Source organism: Phasianus colchicus, chromosome 1 (assembly GCF_987193195.1).
Source record: "Phasianus colchicus chromosome 1, bPhaCol1.hap1.1, whole genome shotgun sequence".
NCBI lineage: Eukaryota > Metazoa > Chordata > Aves > Galliformes > Phasianidae > Phasianus > Phasianus colchicus.
The window spans coordinates 24427150-24453501 of record NC_143436.1 but is presented as its reverse complement, the minus strand read 5'-3'; the positions used below and the strand labels follow the sequence as shown (position 1 = coordinate 24453501).

At 38.5% G+C, this 26352-nt stretch overlaps 1 protein-coding gene across 2 annotated transcripts in view; it reads left to right on the top strand.

The window, feature by feature from the left end:
• Positions 1–7408: 7408 nt before the first annotated feature.
• KCND2 (potassium voltage-gated channel subfamily D member 2) overlaps positions 7409–26352 on the top strand; it is a 263531-nt gene continuing 244587 nt past the window's right edge. The window contains exons 1-2 of one of the 2 annotated variants that reach the window (XM_090137145.1): positions 7409–7498; positions 9464–10637. In XM_090137145.1, the coding sequence (XP_089993271.1) occupies positions 9523–10637 (1115 nt within the window). In that variant the 5' untranslated portion in view covers positions 7409–7498; positions 9464–9522. Of the gene's footprint in view, positions 7499–8248; positions 8417–9463; positions 10638–26352 lie in introns of those variants that run through there. The other variant, XM_090137139.1, reaches the window with a different exon arrangement.

Here is a 26352-nt window from a genome sequence, read left to right as displayed (position 1 = left end):
CTTTGATTTGATTCAACATTCATTGCAGCATTGCGACCAGGACAGCCACAAACATTCCCTTCCTAAGTTGGAGAAGTGTCTTGCTGTAGAAGACTGCTTTCTCATTGCAGTTTATGCAATTGGTACGCAATCATTAACATGAAAGAAGGTTTCTATTTCCTGTTCTGAACAATGGTACAGGGACTTTTAGCAACTACTGGCATAAAAGGTGCTCTTTCAGGCAACTCTCCAGGTATTCTTAATGTTGAAGAGTTACCAGCTCCATCCCTGACTTCAGACTTCTCCCTCTGCTAAGAGCTGGCTGGACTAAGGAAGCCATTTATAATGCAAGATAATAACTTTATTCAATCTACTAACTTCTAAAAAATGTTCCATATTCATTTGTGCCAGTAAGTGACACATTGTATCTATTAACTACATTTTTGCACATATTCATCTCTCTTTCATATATGATTCCTATAAAGCCACTGAGATTTGAAATAGTAGAAGCTTTGCTGGAACAGAAACCAGTTACTGAAATTGGGTAGGATAAAATTCCAGTTGCTCTCAATCAGATTGCACTACCTTTCTTTGGGTACCCTCCACACAAGACACTAAAAGCAGAGCCAATCTAGTAACAAAGCAGTTTGGAAAGGATTTGCAGTATAAGAGAGATGGGACTAATTAGGCAAGGAGCCACTGATCGTTGTGAGGCTTCTGCAAGAACAGAGGAAGGTGGCTGGCATCCAAACCCTACATTTCCTGGAATACAAAGAAAAAGGAGTATATCTAAAATGGTAAAGTTTGGATAGAGATTGAAAGATTGCCATGCAATGACTATGTCACAGAGTGAAAATGAACACAAAAAAATGAAGTCAAAAGCTGTGAAGTCAAAAAATGGTCACCATTTTTTATTGTTTTGGCTGATAATTTGTATCATCGTACAATCTGTTCTCTACTAGAACAGATATCTCAGAACACAGAGAAAGGTCTGCTAGCAAAATATATACAAAAATATCTGCATATGTATATATTTAAAGAACATCATAATTTTATTTATATATAGCTCTTCAAGAATTGCCAAAATCCATTGTAAAGAGTCAAGTAAGAAAAAAGACTTAGGTGAGAAAAGCATTAATTGTACCAAACTGAATTTGCTTATCTACGTTTTCCACAGATGTACCACAATTTCAAAATCTTTAGCAATATCGAGAATATTAATTAAGGCAGCAATAAATATAAAGGACACCAACCTTTTCATATTTTCTTCAGCTAACATTATGTATCTGTTCTATCAGGTATCATTCCAATTGAGTAATGATTTAGTACTTCTATGGAGCAGATGACTTTTTGCAAGTATAAGCAGACAGATAAGGGTAGTAGGGGTATAGACAGCCTGGAGAAAGGAAGATTAAGAGAAGGACAGATTTTTTTTTTCTGTGGAGTTCTTCATGTTCTTTGAATTTGTGACCTACTGAAATATAAACTAACTATTTTATTTAGTCTACATACAATTTTAAAGGAGAAAAATGACCTAATCTGAAACTGGAAAGGCTCAGGCTTTCCAAGATAATTTATGGTGTCCTCTGAGAGTCTGTAACCACACAAGTGGAGTCTGTGTCATTCTCTATGGTTACACTGGCCACAGACTGCCCATACCCCTTTCTGTACTATTCCCTGTGGATCAGTTCTTGTTTAGCAATTTTGCAGCTGTCTTTGATAAACATATTTCCAAACAAATTCATTTCCTGCTGAAACAGAGATTCCCATTTCATTTACCTTTTTCAGTGCTGTAAGGATAAAGAACTTAATAATTTCAATTTAACGTCTATAGTAGGGTTCAAGACCTAAACAAAACTCCTAAGTTGTATTTATTCTTCAAATCAATTTGATCCTTAGTCAAACTTTCCTCCGAATAAAGAAGGAACAAATGAAGGAATGGTCATGACTGAATCATACTCTATGACTTCTACAGATATTTCCTCTCTGCTGCAATTGCTCTTTGTACACATCAGCCTTTGAGAGACAGCTTAGAACTTAAATCACGTCTGACGTATTTTACCAAGTAGCTCAAGCAAATGATGAGACTCCTATTTCACAGAATCTGAGCATAGAAACAAGGCCAAGGGAATGGCCAAATTCTGCATCCTTAAAGGGTCAGCTACTCAAAGCAGAACAAAGGCATGCACTAATGCACAGACTTGCAAGAACTAAATACTTCATTAGAACGTCTCGTTTCATATGAGAATATAATGTTTCTAAATCATTCTATACATTCTGTTGTGTTTTTCTTTTTCTTTTCTTTTCTTTTCTTTTCTTTTCTTTTCTTTTCTTTTCTTTTCTTTTCTTTTCTTTTCTTTTCTTTTCTTTTCTTTTCTTTTCTTTTCTTTGTTTGTTGGGTTTGCTTTGGATTGCTTGCTGTTTGGGGACTAAAAGACATTTTATGATGCTAGAGATTCTGCATGTGATTAGAAACAGGGCTCCAGGGACACTGAAAAAAAACAAAAATACAAACAAACAAAAAAAAACAGGCAGGAAGCATTCTTTTCAAAAGACTTCTCAATGTGTTTCAGAGCAACCACAAGTATGAACTTAACTGGTTAATTAGTTTTTTGCATTAATTCACTTGACACTTGAAGCCTGCAGTCATATTTGCATTGAGTCAGCAGACTTGTGGTCCGTCTGTCAGTTTCTTCCTAACTTAAAGTCCCTTACTTACAGGTGTTAGTAAGGTGAAGGACCATAGTCATCCAAGTCTACCTTTTATAGGTGATGGATACCATACCTACCTTCCTCAGACTGTAAGTAGAATGGATTGCTCTCTGGAGTTGTTTTTCTTACTATCAGATGCAGGAAGTTAGGGTGAGTAGGCACTTAATTAGGTATCACATGTGCCTAAGGCTAAATTGGTTGAAATTATGCCTCATTACAAAAATGAAACAAGTATTTACTTGAAGATAGTATGTGAACCAAAATGTAAATTTAAAATAGTATATATATATTTATCTAAAGTAAAGTTTAAAACTTTTTATTTACCATGTCACTGATAATGACACTGTCAGTGGGTAGAACATCACTAATTTCAAGAGGAAATCCCAGTGCTTCATATGACTAATACATTCTTTAATGGAATTAATCTTTTCTATCATACTGTCTACAACAAGAAAAACACATACAAATACTAAATTGGTATTTTTTTGGTTTACAGACAATAAAGTAAAAATCTTTGCAATCAAATCAGCCTCTTTGGAAATTTGTGAAGTCTTGAGATTATTCCAAGTATTCATTTAAACACACCTTAAGCAAAAGATAAACCACAGAGCAGATAGCTCTGTTTTTCTCTTCCATCCACTAAATCTGTAATAAATGCATTAAAAATATTTTCTGGGGAAATAGGGGATTTTTCTTTTTCTTTTTTTGTTTATGCTGCTATACTCTCAGGTTGACTTTGGGATTTAAATGAACTGGTGCATTTCCTGGGCTTCCCTCACAGTATGTCTTAATCTTTACCAGTGTGAGATAAATTTAAGGTTCATAGCCACCAATTTGTTCACACAGAAAGAAAGACAACAAGCACATGCACTGCAAAGTGACCTGAGCCTATTTTAGCAGACTTCCAGAAAAATAGCTCTTTGTCTTTGAAAAATTGTGCTCATATGAAAAACCTGTTGTCTATTCTTGGGATGGGCAATCACCAACTGTATGAAACAAAACAAGAGTAAGTGCTGGATTCTTCACTTGGGACAGGGCAGCCCTGGATACAGGTACAGACCAGGGGATGAGGGGATGGAGAGCAGCTCCACAGAAAGCAGTCTGCAGGCTCTAGTTGATGACAGGTTGGACAGGAGCCACTGGCGTGCCCTGGCAGCCCAAAGGGTGCAACAAGGCCCAGCACTGCCACTGGGCAAGTGCCACTGCACTTCTCTGCTCTGTGCAGCCTCACCTTGAACACTATGTGCCATTTTAGGCACTGCAATATAAGAAGGACATGAAACTGTGCATCTAAAATAGGGCTATGAAGATGGTGAGTGGTCTAGAAGGCAAGATGTACAAGGAGTGACTGAGGTGCCTTGGTTTGCTCAGCCCAGAGCAGAGGAGCTGAGGGGAGGCCTGATGGCGGCTGCAGCTCCTCACAGGGAGCGGAGGGCAGCGCTGAGCTCTGCTCTGTGTGACAGCGACAGGGCCCGAGGGAACGGCATGGAGCTGTGTCAGGGGAGGGGCAGCTGGGGGTTATGAAAAGTTCTTCACCAGATGGTGGACGGGCGCTGAAACAGGCTGCCCAGGGCAGTGATCATGGGGTCACAGTCCCAAGCTGTCAGAGTTCAAGAAGCTTTTGACAGTGCTCACAGACATAAGGTTAGAATGTTGGTGGTGCTGTGTGGAGCCAGGAATTGTGGATTCAGTGATCCCTGTGGATCCCTTCCAGCTCAGGATATTCTATGATTCTGTGACTCTATGATTCTGTCAGACCGATAGTATGAAAAACATTTAGATTAAGACATGACAAATCTGTGAAGGGGAGGAAATTGTGACCTATGAGTACATATACTTGCATTAATTGCATGTCTGACTAAAGCACTATCTTTTTTTGCTTGTATTATTTGAAAACGGTCCAACAAACTGACAAAAATAAATAAATAAATAAATAAATAGTTCAGAATGAGAAGCACTCAGACCCACAAAATGTAGTATATGAAGTAGATAAAGCAGATCAGTAGAATTTTCTTTTAATCATAACTAGAGTGGATCTCAGAAGACATCTCTGTATTTTGAAAGATTAGTAAGTAATTTTGGTTGCTGTAAGTCAAGAAAAAAATGTTTTGTGCTCTTTGACCAAATAGCAGATGTAATCTTTCATGGAAGCTATCTTTACCCATCCAGGAGAACAGCATATACTGAGAACCCAGTTATCTGTGCATGATGTCATGCATTTAGCATTGAGTATGCAAAAATCTTAGTATATGAATTCAGGAATTGTGAAATTATCTTCTAGACTAAAGAGGAAGGAAAAAAAAAAAAAGCCAAAGGTATAGCTGAACCTTGAGTTTAAGACTTACAAAGAAGCATTAAATATCCATACTGTTCTTCCTCAAAAGGAAGGACCACTAGCTTAATGCTAAAAGAACTATGCTGAGATGTATATGATTCTGGCTATAAAGAAAATTCTTGGTTTTAAATGTTCTAAATGCTCCTAAAAATATTAAATAAAGAAAAATAAATGTGTTAATATAAACTTATGCATTCTAGCTGTTATCTTCTTTCATCCTTATAGAGTTCTTTGTGCTTCATGAATCTGGAAAGAATTAAGAAGCAGTTCACATTAGAGCCCATTGTTACGTTCCCTTCAGTACCATTTTTTTCTTTTCCTGCAATTACTGAGGTTTATTTTCTTTGCTTGAAAATAGGATTTTTGTCTCATTTGGGTCCCTGCTATTTAATTCCTACTTGAAGTCATAATCCTCCCTGCCACACCACACCAATCTCCTTGAAGCTAATTTTGATGTCACAGGAAGGATTTTGACTTCAGAGGAACTGATTATTTAGGTACACTTCATGTACCAGAAATTGTCCCTCTGTAGTACACAAAAATAGGAATACTGCAGCCAAAAAGATTCAAAGCACAAAACTCAACAAAAGTTCGAGCTTCCTGGTTAGCACTTCTCAGCAGGAATTTAAGGGACTTTTTGTTAGAATAAGGAGGCAATAGAGTATGCTTAGCTATGCAGTCTTTGGCTTTTCTTTTCATGATTCTGTTTCTGTGAGAGGCTTCTCTGACACACACACACTGTATACAAAATCTGAGGTGAGGTAATCACATTCCAAATAGTCAGTGATGTCGGAAAATACTTTCGACTTGGACTGGTTTCAAAGCTCTGACTTAAAACCAGCACAGTGTTAGAACACCACTTGATACTCATTTGTCCAAGTGATATTTTTTTTTGTTACTGTTCGTATTTTTTCATTTTTCCTGATAACATGTGTTAAATATCTGAAGCATCATTAAGATTAAAATAATCAAAGTGATTCTTTAATAAAACCCATTCTCATCTCTGCAGGGATGAAAACACCTCTGTTGCAAGTGAAGAGTCATATTCTGTAAAAACATAGAAAGATCAGCTGAAAGCAGTAACTGTTTCTTGCAAAGCTGGAAAGGTTAAAAATAAGAGCAACCATTGACTATAAATTAATCTACAGCTGAAAAGAAACCCTTTTTTGATTATTTCCAGCAAAGGAAGTCTCAGTGCTGAGCTGACAAGATCTTAACTTGTACTTTATTAATTGCCATAGGATTGTCTTTTTGCATCAACAAATCAACACACTGGAACAGGTTGCCCAAGAAGGTTGTGGATGCCCCATCCCTGAAGGCATTCAAGGCCAGGCTGGATGTGGCTCTGGGCAGCCTGGTCTGGTGGTTGGCGACCCTGCACATAGCAGGAGGGTTGAAACTAGATGATCATTGTGGTCCTTTTCAACCCAGGCCATTCTATGATTCTATGATTCTATGATTCTGTGATTCAAAATTACTGATCGTACATCTGGAATAAGAATATTCACATCAGTGAAAGCTCCATACCAACATGTTGATTGACTAATTTCAAATTAATAGATTAGCTTCTAGGATACAATGTACTGAACATTTGATTTAGGAAGAAAAAATCAGTAAAACTGCAGAAAGTATCCTTTACTCTATGTGACATTCCATATCATGCGATTTGATAAATATGATTGATCATTACAAGCTTTCCTAAGTTAGGAATCATATCCAAATACTTCAAAACCCTTTATCCCCATGTCTTCGAGGATTTCTGAAGGGGAATAGCTTACTGTTACAGAATACTGTCAGATTTGGCAGTGACTGTATTCACCTTTGTCACAGGAACTTACAGAGAAGCTAATATGTATCGGTGTTAAGAACATTTTATTAAAACATTGAAAAGAGATAACAGCCTTCAGTTTATCTATCCTTGTGGTTTGTTTGTTGTGTTTTTTTTTCCTCAACATTTTTCTTTTATTTATTTTTTTTTTTTTCCTCTCCTGTTTATGTGTTTTGTTTCAAATTTCTTTCACATATGAATAAGCTGGGTTATCTGAGTGGGAGGGATGACCAGAAGATCCTCAAGCATAAAGACACCCATTTACTCCGTGCTTCCTTTACATGCCCTATTACTTCTATGCTATTCAACCAGCGTAAGGAGGAATGCTAGGAATGATATCTTGATGAGAGCTCAGTAAAGACGACGCTGTTTTCAGGATTTTATTAAAGACATCAAGAAAAGTTCCTTTTATTCACCGTGGCTGTCACAGCGGCACGCACAGCCCGTTCTACCCGCAGACGTGGCGCTGCCGTCGGCTGCTGACATCCCGGCCCCGCAGCACGGCCCCGGCGGAGCGCTCACTTCCCGTCATCCACACGCCATCTAGCGACGGGAAAAAGGGGGCGGCTTTGCACGGGAGCGGAAAGGAGAGGAGGAGGAAAGGGCTCCCATCCCCGTCCCAGCTCTCGCCTTTCCCAAAGCGGGTAAGAGCCATTTGAATATTGCATCCAGAACTCCGGAGCGGCTCGGGGCGGCTCGTGAGGAGCACCGCCGCACTCCGCTCCCTGGCATTTCAACCCCCCTTCTCTCTGCTATTCAGTGAATCGTTCCCCTCCCCTTGAAAGGAGCTAGCGCTGCCCAGGAATCCCCCGGATACCTCACCTAAGCTATCTCCTAAGCCGCCCTCCTCGAAGCACCGATCCCTGCCTGAAGCACCGCCAACTCCGGCGGCTCTGCGCGGCGCTGCCGGCGGAGGGCTCGGACCGCGCGATCGCGGCCCCGCAGAGACACGCGGGTACACACGCGAACGCACGCACACACACACACACACACACACGGAGCACACACGGGCGCTCCTCGCTGCCGGCGCAGCCGCCCCGGCCCCTTTGTTCCGCCCGCAGAGGGATGCCCGCGCCGCGCCCCCCGCGCCCCGCTCTGACACCGCCCGTCCCCGCGCCCCTCGCCCGCGGGCGGCGGCAGCGCGGCGTGGCTGCGGGAACCCCTCCGCCCCCGACCGCACCAGGGCCTCGCCGCCGCTACCCGCAGCCCCGCGGCAGCCCCGCGGTAGGAGCTGGGGCAGCGGCCGCGCCTGCCGGCAGACCCGCGCCGCAGGATCCGCGCCCCGGGAACGACGTGCTCCGCCGAGCTGCCAGGCGCGATTACGTTGGTTTTCCCCCCACCCACCCCTTGAACTTGTTGCTTGGCGCTCGGCGGCGGCGGCGGAGGGGGGTGGGGGTGGGGGAAAGGGAAAGCCTTATTATCGATGTCCCTTTGGATGCGATCAAGCTTTCTCAGGAGCAACTACTTCCCCGCCGTTCCCGGCGGGGCGCGGAGATCTAGCGGCAGAGCCCGTATTTCCAAAAGTCTCTATGCAACTGAGCGCTCTCGTCAGACTTTCCCAGGTAGGTGCCGCAGGCTGAGCGCGGCCGGAGAGACGCGAGAGCAGAACTGAGGGGAAGGGGCGAGAACAGGAGGCGGGGGGCGCGGGGGGTACGATACGGCCGCCGAGCCGCGACCTGCCGCACCGGGGCCCCGCGCCGCGCTCTCCTGCCCCGCTTCCGCCCCGGCTTCGTCCTCCGCCGCCCTTTTGGCCGCTGCCGAGGTGCCCCCCGCACCCCGCCCTTCTCTCGCCATCGCCACCGCCGCCCCGCTCCGCATCAGCACCTTCCCTGCCCCTCGCCCCGCTCCGTGCGGAATCCCCCGACCGCTCCCTGCCCGGGGCGCGCTACCTCGCCCCTCCCGGCGCCCCTCTGCCCTTTGATGCCTTTCCTATACGAAAAAAACTTGCCTTAAAGTTTAATGTTGCCGCCTGGAGCTCCTCCCTCTGCCCCGCCGGCTGCCCCGGCCCCGAGCCCGGGTCAAGAGGAGTCCCCGGGGCGGCGATCAAGGACAGCGAGAGGATTCATCCCCTGCTGCTCCGCAGCGGCCCGCCCGGCCCAACCCCTCCGCCCCGGAACGGCGAGCGGACCCGCTGCAGCCCTCCCGGCGACGGCTCCGCCGGTGGCCGCGGCCCCGCGCCGACAGCGGGCGGGGAGCGGCTCGGGGAAGGGGCGGGGGGACAAGCTGCATCTCTCGTGGAGAACATCTACTTCCAGGTGGCCGCACCGCTGCACCAGGGCTGCCAACCGGCTCCCGTGGGTAGTGCTTTGTGGATCACAGCTTCCATCCAGGAGCATCGCGAGGACCTTGTATCCAAAGGACCTGGCTGCTAGGCAGTTGTAGAAGCCATGAAAACGTTGATTTTCCAAGTGCCCCGATTTATTGTCCTAACTGTCTAACCAGCTCCTGGAAAGGATATTCTGGGGCCAAAAAAAAAAAGGGGGGGGGGGAAAGGGGGAGGGATTAAATAGACAGCCTGGTTAATTCTGAAAATCACAGCAATGTTTGAAAATTCAGGAGCCTTGAAAATATGTGAACTTTTGTATTTTTCTTTTCCTTTTGTATTTTAGTGGCCGGACAAGAACTGTCTGTAGATTCACTCTCTCAGCTGTAGTCACTGTTTGGGATCATGGCAGCGGGTGTAGCAGCTTGGTTACCCTTTGCCAGGGCAGCAGCCATAGGATGGATGCCAGTGGCCACAGGTCCCATGCCAGCTGCTCCACGGCAGGAGAGGAAGCGAAGCCAAGACTCTCTGATTGTGCTGAATGTGAGTGGCATCCAGTTCCAGACATGGCTGGACACCTTGGAGCGCTACCCTGACACTCTGCTGGGCAGTTCGGAGCGGGACTTCTTTTACCACCCTGAGACACAGCAGTACTTTTTCGATCGGGACCCTGACATTTTCCGTCACATTCTCAACTTCTACCGTACTGGGAAGCTCCATTACCCCCGCCAGGAGTGCATCTCTGCTTACGATGAGGAGCTGGCCTTTTTTGGCATCATCCCGGAGATCATTGGTGACTGCTGTTATGAGGAGTACAAGGATCGCCGTCGTGAGAACGCTGAGCGCCTGCAGGACGATGCTGACCAGGACCACGCAGCTGAGAGCTCCTTGCCCTCAATGACAGCTCGGCAGAGGATGTGGCGGGCCTTTGAAAACCCACACACCAGTACGCTGGCTCTAGTCTTCTACTATGTCACTGGTTTCTTTATTGCTGTCTCTGTTATTGCCAATGTGGTGGAGACAGTGCCCTGCGGGGTGAGCCCGGGTCGCATCAAGGAGCTGCCCTGTGGAGAGCGCTATGCCGTGGCTTTCTTCTGTCTGGATACTGCTTGTGTCATGATCTTCACAGTTGAATATCTCCTACGCCTGCTGGCAGCTCCGAGTCGCTACAAATTCGTGCGCAGCGTCATGAGTATCATTGATGTGGTAGCTATCATGCCATATTACATTGGCCTGGTGATGACAGATAATGAGGACGTCAGTGGGGCTTTTGTGACACTAAGAGTCTTTCGTGTCTTCAGGATCTTTAAGTTTTCCCGCCACTCGCAGGGGCTGCGCATCCTGGGCTACACCCTCAAAAGCTGTGCCTCGGAGTTAGGCTTCCTCCTCTTCTCACTTACTATGGCCATCATAATCTTTGCCACAGTCATGTACTATGCAGAGAAAGGTTCATCAGCCAGCAAGTTCACCAGCATCCCCGCAGCCTTCTGGTACACCATTGTCACCATGACAACACTGGGGTAAGTGCAGCTGGCATTTGGTTACAGCCAACATTCCAACAAGTGGGTTTGCAAGAAGGAAAAATGCAAGATTTAAAATATATATGTGTATATGTATATTGATAGTAAAAATGAGAGGGTAGTTTTTTTTGCTACACAACTTCATGAGTGCAGTTCAGCACTTCTTTCTAAGAGTTTCACATATGGAGTTGAGTTAAAAACGTTGCTGAAGTTAAAGTAACCCAAATCCAAAGCTATGGATAAATTGAGAAAAACTGTTTGGTGTCTTTGCCATTTGCTCTAACATTTAATTTTGGTTTGGCTTTTGAAATGTGAATATTTTATGAAGATCTGTGAGTTATCAGTGGCTTTTTAATAGTGCAATATATTTGCTGGCAGGACTTGTTACAGTGTTGCTGAAGTAACAACAAGGACAACCCAGGTGCAATATTTTAAGGAGATCATGCATAAAGGGATGCAGATCTGCCATTTTGTTTGAAGTGATATATTGATGTAGACTAGGTATGAAGTTGGATATTACAAAGTCATTCACTTTTATGAAAATAAAGCAAGCATAGATACCTTAGTTTTCACAAATATGGTTCTTGATGTTACTTAAGAGTCTGGATAGATTTCCTTTGATTCCTATATAACTATAACTTGGTCTCAAGTAAATGGTGCGTTTTGCTACACTGACCTGTGACAGATTCTGGAAAGTGATCTGAGGAAATGTGAGACATCTATTCGACAAATCAACCTCATGTCTTGAAACATAATTCTAATGACAATTTGTTTTTGAAGAGCATTAGAAATGTAAAGGTGCTGTTGTTGGAATTAGACAGATCTCAGCTGAGTTTTTTGAAAAGGTGGGTTGTAGTATTATTTTTTAAACTTTCTTACTCATACGAGTCATGTTGTAGCAGCTAATTCGGTGTACCAGGTTGTAAATGTGTTTGTCTGTAGTTCTAACAGGGATTTAGAAGGCTGACTAATTTAAGAAGCTTATTTTGAGATGTAAAATATGAGCTATGAAACTGAAAATTGTTGATTCTGTAGAATTTTTTTAAATTATTTAATAACTATAGTTGTTAACAGTCAAACTTTTTACTTTCATATAGGGAAAGCCCTTCATTTTATTAATCAAACACTTCACCATATCTTTTGGGACTGTTGAGATTTATGAAATATGTATAATTTTTTAATTTAACAAAATGAAAGTACGCTCTTAAACTATTATGAAAAAGTTGATTTATTATGTGCAATTTAATTTACTTGGGAAATGGACATACAAAATATTGGAAAAGATAAAAGGATTGTGTAATGCCACCACTTTTTACACTGGGCTTTTATCTTCAGCATGATATAACAAATGAAGATAAATATAGTGCATTGTAAATATTTCATACCACTTGTAAGGGCAAGTTATGCTAAAAAGGAGTGACAAGAGCTTTGGGGATTTTAGTCTGCTTTTTAGGTTGCTGGATTTTTTTGGTTTTTACTTTCTTCTGTTGGTGACAAACTGAAGGGACAAGCTAACATAAGGAACCAGTTATAAATGCTAACCAGTTCCAAAGTCCTGTGCTTTCTGATGCTTATTCTTTTTGCCACATCATTTTAACATTTGATGATTTCAACAAGTTAGGTCGTGAGAATTTATCAATATTTAGGACATAGAATTCTATTATAGAAGAGCAGGAGCTTATCGGTACATATATATTTTTTAATGAAACATGTTCTTTAAGTAAGATGTACTCACTATTTTGGACACTGTGTTTTGACTGTACTTGTCCGTGGTACTGAACAGAATTTTGTCGTAATTAGTATGATCAGTTCATAACTGATTATTACATGTGTATGACATTTATTAGGTGTTGATCGATTTCTTCATTTCTTTCATGAAATAATGGAAAACTCCAGGTTTTGAGATGTTATACTGACTACTGATGAGATTTGTTTGCCATTAAAAACTCTCTGAATAGTACCTAAGAATCTGTTTTCAAGTATGCAGTCACACAATATTTACATCCTGATAGGAATTAAAAGGGTTAAAAAGAATACAGACATGCTTGACTCACTTTTGGAGGTAGTTTTCACAGAAAAAGTTCTGAGCAGGTTGCAAAGGGATCCAAGGTTCCACTCTCAGAAGTTCAGGTATGACAGATGTCACAAATTTCTGGGAAATCGTTAATCAGTGCATTAGCTAGATTATGTTCTTTTGCTTATATCGTGATAACCATATAAAGATTATGTTTAAATGTTAAATGTGTATGAATAATTTAAATAGAATTAACATAGAAAAGCTTTGAACTCTTTGCAGTTGATGGAATAATTACACAAAAAGAGAGGGAAATTACAAGAAAAAGCAGTAAGGGTCAGTGAAAGCTGATTGTAATTAGTGCTGCTACCTTTGCTTCTGTGCAAGGTCCTCTTATTCACTTACTAATATAGAACTCCCATTCATTTTTAATTTTAGTTTTAGCTGTATTAGAGCCATGTAAATGGGCTCTATATGAACTTTTTTTTTTCTTTTAAGAACAAAGCAAGAGTAAGTCTTGTATTTTTTTTTTTAATGACAATAATGCACGATAGGATTTATGAAAAACTACAAAAATATACATGAATGTTAATACCAAACAATAGGCTGATATGAAGTTGAGTTTTTGAGTCTTGGTGTCATTCTCATATTTTGCCATAAAGCAAGGATATTGAGTAAGCGACCTTTGCAGTTTGGGGAGTTATTGTCATGGAAGCAGAACTATATTTCTTAGTTCTGCATGATTGTCAAGTAATTATCTATCTTTTAAAAACATAGATTTTTCTCTGTAGAGTGCCAGTGACTTCAAATATCACTACAATTTAACCTCAAAGGACATCCCAGCTATTAACTGTTCTTGACTGCTCCAGTCAAGTAGTACATACTTGTACATAGAGTTGTTACGTGAAAGAAAGAAAAGTGGGTAAAGAGGAAAGGAAGAGAGAAAAAGAAAGATGTAGAGAAAGTTGATGGGGGGAGGAAGGGAAGAAGGAAAGAAAAGGAAAAAAAAAAGAGAAAGAAAGGAGGAGAGAAAGAAGAAAGGAAAGATGTAAAAAAAAATGATTAAGAGATAGAAGGGGTAAAGAGCAAAAGAAGTGATAATGAGAAGTTAGAAAGAAAGGAAGAGAGAAAGAAAAGGGAAATGAAGGAAGGAAGGAAGGAAGGAAGGAAGGAAGGAAGGAAGGGAGGAAGGAAGGAAGGAAGGAAGGAAGGAAGGAAGGAAGGAAGGAAGGAAGGAAGGAAGGAAGGAAGGAAGGAAGGAAGGAAGGAAAAGATAGATAGGTGTCTTTAGGATCATATGCACTCTTTTATAAACTGAACTGATTTCAAATTTCAGTTTAGTATTTTATCAGTATTAATTCTATCAAAGTAAAATACAGAACAAGGACAAGGTAATAAGATTGAAAGGCATCACAAGGCAGTTTTATGGAGATTTAAGATAACAATGACATCAGAATTTAAGGCCAAAAAGATCAAGAAACGGGGTAATGTAAAACATGGCAGAGGAAAAACAAGCTTAGATTTATAGAATTGGGTCTGACAGACTTACATGGGGGTTTGTGAACATCTATACTCATAGTGACACAGTTACGTCACTTTCTGCTGTCACCTCATAACATGATAATCTAATAACTTTCCTTTTGCCCTGCCAGTAGCCAACAAAGGATTGGAATAGCTGGTAAGGTTTAGATGGTGTCCGGGTGATGTTTATTCCCAAATCAGACAGAGCTGTAGTGTACTTTAATACTTTATAAAGATATTATACTTTAAATAGGGAACACGGTGCTCCTTTGCGACTAGTTCCAAAGCAATCTCACTGCTATATTAAACTTTTATATTTATAGAATTTACATCAGGTAGCTTTGTCAGGTCATATAATACATTTGTGGTTGAGCATAATATTTTATTAAGAGATGCTTAAACACAAACTATTCATTTATTTGCTTTCATTATGTAAACTAGAGGTATGTCTTCCAGAAACAATAAAGCACCCATTCATTTTCATTATTTGTTAATATAGCCCATAGTGTGTGAGAGATCCCATCTAAGATATATCAAATTACTTGTACCTAATACTTTATAATCAGGTGACTGGATGTGACAACAGAAAGCTTCAAATAGTGAACAGGATAATAGGATGATGGATTTTGTTTTCCTGTAAGTTTCATTCTCTTGTCATCACTCCTTTTCCATTCTTACCACATCCCTGGGGTATATTCCATCCATTAGTTTTTTCTTTGCAGTTCTTTCAAAATACCACTTTCCACAGTCTTCCTGTTTCAGAATTTGCCAGCTGGATTGACTCCTTTCCTCCCTAGTTTCAGACAAATTTAACATTTATGTTAAGACTCTTCTGTTTTGTTTGATTCTGCTTCTTTGTTCCAGAGTCCTTATTCATTCTACACCTTTAGATCGAATCTTCCATTCATCATCATTGTCATTCATTTAACCTGAACTTTCCTCATAAGAGGGTTTTTTTCCCTGACCTTTGTTTGATAGATTTTTTTTTTTTTTCTTACGAGCATCATACAATTTCCACAGCACCTCTTTTTTTTTCCCTAATGACACGCATTATCTGGTTTTCCTTTTCTGCAAGTGCCTTTAGTTTCCAATGGTCTCTGTGTGTTGGTCTGAAAACACCCGTCTCTTCAGAACTCATATTAAAAAATATGCGAGTTAAATAAAATCTAAAAAGAGAGCACAACATTAGAAATCCTTATTTTGTGAATAATTTCATTAAGAGTTTAGAAATACTCCTATAAAAAATATTGCAAAGGTAAGGATTAGCAAGAATGGAATATTATTTCTGTATCTCTCACATATTGACTCATTCTTTTTTGTGTGTGTTCATATTTTCACCCTGATTTCAAACAGCATTTTTATATTTTTACATTCTTGTATGCAACCAAGTGAAGTTTGGATTTTGCAGATGTGTTTGACATCCCAATCTATTTTCTCTTCACAACAGAGAAATTGCCTGAATTGTTAGAATACTATATAACTGAGGAGGGACAAAGTGTAGTGTAATCACTTTCAAAGCATATTACTAGATACTCAGAAATGGCTCCAGAGAGAAATACTAAAAAAGAAGGGTCATTTTGATGGCAATGAAAAAAATTATTTGTTCTTTAATCAGAAGATGGCTCAAACTGTATTTGGCTATTGCTGACTTGACAGAGAACCCGGTTCATTATTTTCCTGTTTAGTTGCACTATGGATGAGCTTTCCTGTTAAAAAAAAAAAATATGTACTGTAGATCTCTTAGAGGAACATCATTTAGTTTACTTCACTCATTTCTCTTGATCATGAATTTCCTTGCTTCATTTAAAAAAAGCATGAAGTTAATACTTAATGAAAAGATGTTTCTGCGCAGAATCTAATTTATTTTGTCCTTTGGTGGAAATAGATAGAATTTTCTTTCCTTGCGAGACAAGAGGAATGAGATCTGTGGGGACCAGGATGTAGCAAAGAAATACACTGCTTTAGGACAGCAGAACAAATCGACTCAGAGAATAATTATGACTAGTGCCTGACCTATTAATTATGACGTATCATTCACCTAATCCTCATTGAATATTGTTTTAGTAAAAGCCCTAAGTAATCAAACCCAAGAAGTTCAAACAGAGTAGCAATCTGTACTTGACTCACATAATCATGTTCCTGTCTAAGAAAAATTTGCTATATAAAAGCCATATAAATGTATGAATACAGTATTAGAAATAGTTCTACTGTACATAAACAAATAAATAAATAAATAGCAGTCTGGAAGCTGAAGCTGCGTTTCTTGAACACAGAAGCTTATAAATACTGCAGAAATAAGATGATCACCCAAAATAAGTTGGCAGCATCTTGCAACTGCATGATGATAGTTAACTTCTCAAATATTTGAAATAAAGTCTAATTGATTAATTTTATTCCCCGAATTTAACACTCCTATGGTCCGCTGGCAGCGATATTGCCAAGCATAATTTACATCCTGGTAAACTGATGAGAGTAGAATTTCATCAGATAAGTTGTTTGAAAGAGATAAGAAAATCAGAAATAAAGTAATGTAAATAAGAAAATCAGAAATAAAGTTTAGATAGAACTTTATCAAGTTTTGTCAGTCTCCTGACAACTGAGCTGAAAGAATGATAGAAAAAAAATCTATATATTTCTGTTCCTATCATTTATCAGGCAATAGATTCAAGCATAATTTTTATGTATAAGACATAGTTTTTAATGCATCTTTTTTTTCTGCCCTGCTCATACAGTAAAAGAAATGTTTTGAACTTCACAGAAAGACACTTTGAAATGATAGCTCTATGCTGCATTTCCTGGAACAATAATGCTTACCGTGCTTGGACTTTGACCTCTATCACAATTAGTGTCCTAAATTCTATCATTATTCCTTACGCTTGGGTTGTTTCTTTTTGTGTCTGAAGCATGAGACTTTGATCTTACCATGCTTAAGTTAATATGTTTTAATCCTTCTGTTAATTAAAAACTGTTGACTTTGTTTTGATGAAAAAAATCATTTTCTTCAAAGTAGAGAAAGACATTGGCATTATTACCAGAGCATAAACATCCAAGAACAGGAATTATGATAAAATATAAAATAGAGTACCTTATGTGCAACAAGTGTCAATATTCCATAGAAAAATGAGTGATAGAAATATTTGCTTATTTGATTTAGGAAGGCTCAGATTAAACCATAAGCACCCATGAAGGTCAGGTGCCCAATACATCAATCCTAGAATATTTTAGATTCAGTATAAGAAAAAAAAAAATCTTCCAATACGATTCAGCTTAATTATAGTTCAAATGAGTCTGCTATATCTTTCTTACAACAGAGTGAACAAACTTTCTACATTATTAGAGCGCATATCATAACACACTCAGTCAGCATAAAAAGAGTTCCTACTGCTGTCAGTTCAGATGCACTTTTCAGTCAAGTCTGCAATTAAAAAAGCTGACAAAACTTCATGAATGCTATCTGTGTAAACATTAAAGTTTTTTCATGTTATTCATATAAGCAGTAGTGTCCCATGTACTTAGAAAAAAGTTTCCTTTCTTACATTCTGTTGCAGAATTTTGTTCCCTATTTGTCTGGAGGTCTCCATCTTTGGAGCCACTTTGCAAATGCACAAAATCCTGTGCTGTTATAGAAAATGGAAGGTTGCCCAAAAAACCTACAAAGATGCTATTAACGTGAGAAAAGTCAAATTTTGCATGTTGAAAGTATTTAGTAATCAAACACTGTGAAGAAGATTTTTAAAGGCATTTAAGTATATGGAGAAGCAGATAGGCACCCAGCTTGAATTCTCAGAAGAGGCTTAGGTGCTCAGAAACACGGGAGAACACCTGAAAAGAACTAAACAAGGAAACTACATAGATAGTTGCCTTAGGAAACATGGTGCTGTGTACAAAAGAATAACTGCTATACTAAGAAAAGTATTGTACAGAGACTTTGAGAATATTCTTCCCCTTATCAAAACAAATAGGTCTTACAAGTGTCTGGTGAAAAATACAATATGTCCCATATTCACATAGCACTATAGAAGGAAATAGACTGCTGTGTATATATATTTCTTCAGAAAGAGAAATAAGTAGTTCAAGAAAAAAAAAAAAAAGACAATGTAACTGAAAGAATAAGGTATCTGAGGGTACTGCATGTTTTGATTCTTATTTTCTGTTTTTTTTCAAACCAACATTTCAGTGTGAAAAGAGATGTAAGAAATGTGAGCTATGGCATGCAGATATTGTTAAAATAATGCACATGTTTTTTAGCAATCAAGCACAGAATTATAAAATTGTGTCAGGTAAGAGGATCCATTTTCTTAATAAAACATCCAGTTGAAAATGTATTGGTTCCAGTAGGTCTCATTCGTAATCCATTTATGTTAAGATTCTGGTGTGGGTAAGAAAAAGTAAGCTATAAGTCTCAATTTAGACCACTGCAAATTACCCCCAACTCTGGTGTGCTGACAAATGTTTTGTCTTTATTTGGATTTTTTATGCATGTGTTATTGCATTTAGACATAAGTGGGAAGTTTGGCTAGTAGTTTGCATGCATATACTTTTTCTTTTTTTTTCTTTTTTAATTCTTTTGTAATATGAGCTTTATAGGCATGTTCTATGGATGTGGTTGTAGATTATTACCTTAGTCCCTGTTTCCAAATGAAAAGTGACATCACATTTCCCTTATTTTCCCTGATTCTTTGTGCAAAATATTATTTTCTTAAGTAAAGCATCTTTTATCAGCTCTGCAGTAAAACTTCATATCAAATATTAATATGCAAGGCAGAAGTGCCAGTACTGAGAACACTATTTTATATATATATATATATATATATATATATATATATATATATATATATATATATATATAAAATATAATCTAGAATAACATAATATAAACATTAAAAATGGTCTAAAATCTTACTGAGTATCTACATAAAGTTGACTGAGTATCGAAGACTCAATTTCCTCAGACAGATAAAACTTCTTTTGTTGTAATAAATATAAACTTTTAGCAACTTATACAGTCTGAGTACTTTGGTAAATTAAAATAAAGTAAGTATATTCTATTATAGTTTTAATTCACCTTGAAAAAAATAGCTCTGAAACTTCATAGAGATACTTGTATTGATCTAAGATTATGAGATTACATTACATTGCTTCTAGTAGTTATTATCTTGAAACAAATTATTTTGAGGCAAAACCCCAACTTTCTTCAAAATGCTTATCCAGAAGCATGTTCTTTTTTATTGTACTGGCAGATTGTCAAAATATTTTGGCTGATACACAAGGAACAGTCTTTCAAATTATCACTTGCAAGCTTGGCCATCCAGGCGTTCTTGCTGAGAGTCAGACTGTGAGGTTGTAAAGGACATAATGTAACTTTGTCTAATACTTGTTCACAGTCTGACAGTATTTGCTGCATCCTTGTTCATTTTCTTCATTTAAGTCAGATGAATCAAAAGAGTTTTCTGTTTGAGGACAAGCGTAATGTGAGTGAGATCCTAAAGTCTTCGTTGTAGTTTTGTTGATCTTCTTCCTTTTATAACCCCAAAAAGGAGTTGTGTTACTGTGATTGTGGCCTTACTTCCAGTTTTTGCAACTTTAATCTCTCCCACTTTCAGCCAGTTAACAATTCCCTAAGCATCCTTATCAGCTATGGACAGCAACTACTGCACTGTGCAGGGTTGCTTAGGAACAAAATTGATGCTCTTTGGCATGGTGGATTACAGCTGCAATTCTCAGGTCCCCAAACTCCTCTGCTTCCCTCAGAGGAATGAAAAGATTGAAGATGCTTTACAAATCTGACTTTGAAGAGAATATATACATTTTTGGTTTCTATTATCTAATCTCTTCAATGCTGGTAAATAGCAGGTTCAGAGTTGTGACCTTTCTACTGAAAGTAGTGTAGTATTGAAAAATCTTCTTTAGTAACAACTCCCTTAACAAGAACTTCATAATTTAAACACCAAGGTATCTTATATACTTTAAATAATTGAGAACTTTTAGCTTTTCTAAGCTTCTTCGGTTATTGACATACTTGTTTATATAATTTGATCAAATTCATGGTGAGAACTACGGACAGGCAAAACTAGACAGACAGAAAGTGTAGACATTCTCATACACTTACTGACAGCTAGAAAAGTTAAAGGTGCAACTATTTCTTGTGTTTACTTATTATAGGTATTGATCTAAAACATTAGATTGAATATTTCCATCGTACAATCTTCAGCGACAGAGAATTTAGTTAGTATCAATTGCATTACTTTTTTTTTTTTCATCAGTTAGAAAATTTCAAAGAGTACAAATTGAAGCTTCCCTGCAGACAGATAATTTATAGTAAATCTATCCTCAGACTGGCTTAATGATTTGATGAGCTTGGTATTTACTTTTCAAGTGAGAGGGGAGCTAAAGTTTTTATCTGATTTGCTTGTAGATGCACTAATAAGCCTGTAGGGTGTTAATATGTGTCAAAAGGTGCTGAGGTTTGGAGAAGAAATATGTGTAATCTATGGTATGTATGGTACACTTGTGGACCATGTGCTACTTCTGGCACCTTCACCCCAAGTGAGTCAGATCATTGAGGAAATGGTAGCTGCTGAAAGACTGCTCCCCAGAGCATTGTCGTTATCATTCATTTAACCTACAGTTTCTTTCCTTGAAGGCCCAAACTTTTGAAATGTCATACGTTAAATCATTCATGGGTGAGGCAATGTTGCTAGTCATGCTGGTGAGCCCTTCTGTATGCTTCAGTCACTGGCACTACTGGCACAGCTGCAACAGCCTGTTTCCTCTGGGGACAGGCAGAGCTGCAGATCAGAGATGATGCTGCTAGCTGTGTCTGACACATGCAACCAATGATTTTAGGAGACACCTTATCTTACACATGTAAGATGAAAACCTTGTTGTGGGAGACAAAGGTAGGAACTGGTTTTCTCTCAGGTCTCAAAAAGACTGAAGGAGAGTGCTTGTCTACTGAACAAATCGCGTTGGAGGTGGCTGCCTTCTCCCAGCCGCTGTCTTTTCTGAGCCCTGTTCACACCCTGAGCACACTGTCAGGCAGTCAGTAATCCAGTGAGGAGATTTACAGTGGGTTTGACTACAGTAGGAAAGATATCCACAATGGGGAGAAGATATGAGAGCTATGTTTTGCTATGTAGCCACCAGCTTTAGGTGTGTGGTGTTTGTTACGTCTTTGTAAGTGAATAAAATAGAGAAAAGGCATAGATGATGGTGTTGAGAATCTAGACAGGACATTGGCCTAAGCTATGGAACTGGATCCAAAGAAGTGTGTTTGAAAAACACTGATAGCAAAACAAAACAAAACAAAACTCCAAACAAAAGTACTTGTCTCACAATGAGTTGCTGCCAGGCACATTCCTACATGCCATTACTGTAGTCTTCCATAAGGAGTCAGATCTCAACACTTCAGTTTGAGATCTGAAGCAGACTGGAAATCTTAGAGACACACTAAGCTAAATTTCACCAGGGACGCTCTTCTTATTGCAGTACTCATTTCCATATTTTATTCAATTTTAAAAGTTACAATTTTCTTTTACTTAGAGCTGCCTCCAGATTGAAGCACTGCAGATGCTTGAGGGCAATGAGAGAGGATTATGGTTAAGACTTCTTCAGAATTTATATCTTTCTCATTTGCTTTCTGATCTTTGTTCCTTTCTGTGTAAATCATACGAATCTCTTTGGTGAGAAAATTCCGTAATTTAATAGGAAATACTGTTATTCACAATGATTTGGTTTAACTCATTTTAGTTCTTCTATATGGTCTGCTCTTTCAGAGTAGCAAATCTCAAATCTGCCAGCTAGTAGAATTCTATACTACTGTGAATTAACCGCATTCCCTTCACTATATTTGTCTTTTGTGTAAGATTTCATGTTGCTTTATGCATTAAATGGCATATTAAACTTTTTCAAAATGAAAACAGATGAATAAACTGGAGAGTAAATAATATTCCCTCATTTCCCCCTCAGCTGAGCAGCTTTATCATAAACTTCCAAACAAGTTCTAAAGAAAGAGTGTTATCCTGCACCTCTACAGAAACTTCGCTTCTCCTCTGAGGTGAAACAGTGGTTATTTCTTGGTTTGGGGATAATAATTTTGATTTAACTATATATAAATATGTGTATATATAGATGTATGACACTCCTCCCATTTGCTGTTCCAGTAAATGCTTTTTATAAGTTTGAGGGCTGATGATGTTGATGGGAGAGAATGCAGCCTTTCTTAATCTTCTTGCCCTACTCTAAGCTGTCATTTGAATAAGTCCTTCTATGAAGATATGTTTATTTACTTACACTCTTCTGAGACTGAAAATGATATTTTTAATCTGCCAACCATTTTTCCACTATCTTAAGAAACAAATTGAGAACATGGACTCATGGAACATGTCTGCAGAGAAATTAATTAGCTAACTAGCTTGTTGGAAATTAAGAAATAGAAAATTTCCATTTTAATAATCAAATAGAAGAAATTAAAATGTGAGCTACTTGTTCTTCACAGGAGGAGCCTGGTAATAACTGTTGTTCCGCACTGTGGTGTGGTGTGAGGTGAGAGTGATAGTGCAGGCTTCTTTCTGGCTCTTTAAGAGAAAGGGCCAATGACAAATGGCATAATAAAATTGCATTTTTAATAAGGTAGAATAGCTCTGAAACCTTACATCCCTTCAGATGTTGGGTACTGCAAGATTAGATGGACCCTAAATGGATTTTCCTATGACACGCTACACAGTGTCTGCAAGAGAAGATTGTCCTTTTTGGTTCTTTGAGCTACTGTACTTTTGTTTGTTTGTTTTACAAGAAACCAACCTTATTCATAAAGGGTTCTCTCATCATATTTCTGTGCTTTTAGACAAAACCATGCCGGTGATATAATCACTCGTACTGAGTGGGAGCTGCAGGCAGGCTCCTCCGACACAAAGAGCTGCTCAGGTTCATCCACAGAAGAGGGATTTGTGCAGCACAGCACAGCCTGAAGCAGGGCTGGACAGGCAGTACAGGGCTGCACCTGAGGGCCACTGGTACATGGACACTTTCTCCTCTCTGTATAGTGTTTCCCCAGGCACGTTCACTACAACAGGGCTGTAGTGACAGGAGGAAGGACAATGTAACTGCTATCAAGCTTTCTTTTCTATAATGTAAAAATTTGATAACTTCCTAATCTATTAATTTCCTGTTTCCAAAAGTCTATGAAAGAAAACCACTTACTCTTTATTATTTTTTTGTTAAAACATGCAGTTCAAACATCTGAAATGAAATGAAACATCTTGATCGCTTGATCTGAATTGTTTTTGACTTTTCATTTCAAAGCTTTTTTGACTTTTCATTCTTAAGTGTAATGGAGGATATAGTTAAAAAACAATGTTGTGAGGGAACCATTTCATCTTGTGATGAAAGGCCTCATTGCAGCCATAGCTATTTTGTTCTTTTTTGATTGAGAAAAACAATTAGAAAAATTAATGGCAGAATAACCGTTAATGTGTACCAAGCACAAAAGATAAAACATCTGCTTTGGGAAGTCCTTAAGCTAAAGAGTGTTGAAAGCTGAGGAGGTCTAATAGGTGATATATCACCATATTCTTGTCTTTTTTTTTATGTTTCACCCTTGCCATTTGCTTCTGGCCACTGACAGAGAGAGAGCATTGAACTAAAATGGATCCTTCAGCTGACCCTGAATGACCACTCATGTTCTGAGTTAATGGAAATGACATAGCTGTGGCTTGGTTCAGTCTTGGATTAAAGAATTAAACTGTTTTATACTTTTTCTTCCCGAATTCTTTTTACAGCACCATGGGCATTGGATGAAAGAATTTCTTACAGTAACAAGGGCCAAAGGGTCAAAGAATATAACAGAGCTTGAAAACTACAAACAAGAAAACAGCTGCTTTAAACTCAGTTATTTCTTACATTGTTGTTTTATTTATCTATTTATATAATCAAACATCATAATCTACAAGGTGCTAAGAACTTGTTAGCTTCAAAACACTTAATAAGCATTTCAGTGGAAGATGCATAAATGCTACAGCACCCGTGAATGCTGAATAACCCATAGGATTTAGTGCTATTTACTTTGTCCAAAGCCAATGTTAATCAGAGACTGGGATTTGACATGAGAGAACTTTTCATCAATCTTGTGTATGAACATCTCTAGCAATATATTAACCAGGGTTTAAAACAAACTTAACAGAAATTGCTGCAATATGCATATTGCTGTCAGCAACTAACAGATACTGGTATGTTAAGATATGGTGGAAGAAGGAAAAAAAAAAAAAGTTTTATTTCTTGAAACACAGTTTCATTAGTGAAATAGTAAGACAAGTGACTTCAGGTTCTGATGTAACTGGTTTATTCTGTCTATGGATTATCAAGAGAAAACTCTGTATGGAAAGCAAATAATATAGCACTTCCTCTTGTACAGAGATTGAGTCACATGTGAGATCTTTTCCAAATTATTCAGGAAAAAAAATAAAAAGATCATAATCAACACTGAGTTAGAGAATGTACTTAGAATTTTTTACAGCTAAAAAGCAGAAAAGTTGTCTTATTTTTTTCCTTAATATACAAGTATAAACTCAGAGAAACTTTCAGGCAACCTTGAAAGGATGTCACGCATCAGAGAACATGACAGCCAGACCTGATGTAACTAATTTTGGGCTGGTATAACAGTGCTATTTAGAGCAATAAATGATTTGTCTGTTGGCTGGTTGATCAGTTTACTAAAATAGTCGGTGAAAAATGTGCCATAGATTATATCTCTTCATTATCCTGCTAGTATGAAGAACTTTTAAACTGATAATTCTGCCTATAGTTTGGGATTGTCTTACTTAACTATGTTAGTATAAGGTCATCTGTGTTATAAATGGATATAAAGAAGAAATATACAGTTCTCTAAAATAATCTGTCAAACAATCTGACAAAATGAATGATTAAGACCCATATATACCAAGGACACGATGGTTGTCCTATGCACTCCTCTGCTTGCTTGATTTTCCACATTAAAATCCACCACTCCCAGTCCATGAGAAGGTCCATACCTCATTTGGCTCCTCCCATACTGATGACCATTAGCTTAATTATATTTTTATTGAAAAACAAATAAATGTAAATTTCTTTTCCTTCCTGGAAGAAGGACTGAGGGAGATTGGATTTTATTCTCAGGTTTTAATCCTTTTCACAGCATGTTACAGCTTTGTTGACATGGATGTACTGCACGAGTGACTTTATGCATATTCACAAATGTTTCTTGTAAGGAAATAGCTTGGAAAACAGTAATCGTGTAACATGCATAAAATAGTTTTGTGGATAAAAAAATCTTTATCCTCACTGCCTTAGATAGGATATTGATTTAATAATAATAATAATAATAATAATAATAATAATAATAATAATAATTCTGTTGACATTTACTCTTACAGGAACTTGCCAGATATTTTATGCCTGATTTCTTTTCTCTCTGAGAGATTTATTTTTCCTTATTTCATTTATATTTTTTCTGCTTTTTTTTTTTTTTTTTTTTTTTTTCCTGTGCTCCTCTTGAATCACGCACTTGAAGAAAGAAGGGGCACAATTAAGAGATGTCTAGGTATGACCCTATGTAAGATGATCAAATACATATGTCCACTTTCTGGTGAGTTAAATCACTTTCAGGACTTGTTCGCTTCAACACCATCTCAAATGTAAAAAATCTCCATATACACATGAAAAATGTGCTCATTTTAGACTTGAATCCCATTCCAGGACAACAGTATGGATTGACCATTGTATCATACCTATGTAGTTTGGTTTCTTCTTTATATTTGGAGTATTGTCCTCTGTAGTGGTCTAATGCAGTTAACTTCTCCTTATTCAATCTTCAAGCTTCTTTCCCCAGAGTACTTCTTCCTAAAAGTGTCCACTCAGAAATAGTGACAGTATCTTTCTCAGGAGAAAGTACACAGAATCTACTGAACAGGTCACCTTAGAACTCAAATTCATGTACCCATATTCTCATTGTGGTTATATTACAGTCACTTCTGTACATATCTTTAAAGATTTTTTACTCTTTAAGGTATTATGTCTGCAAGAATGTGGGTGAATATTTCTATGCTAATTGAATAGAAAGAAGGAAAACAGACGAACTTCACAGCATTTAAATTCTCTGTCCTTGTTAGTGCATTTATCACTGAATACTGCTAGGAAAAAAAGAAA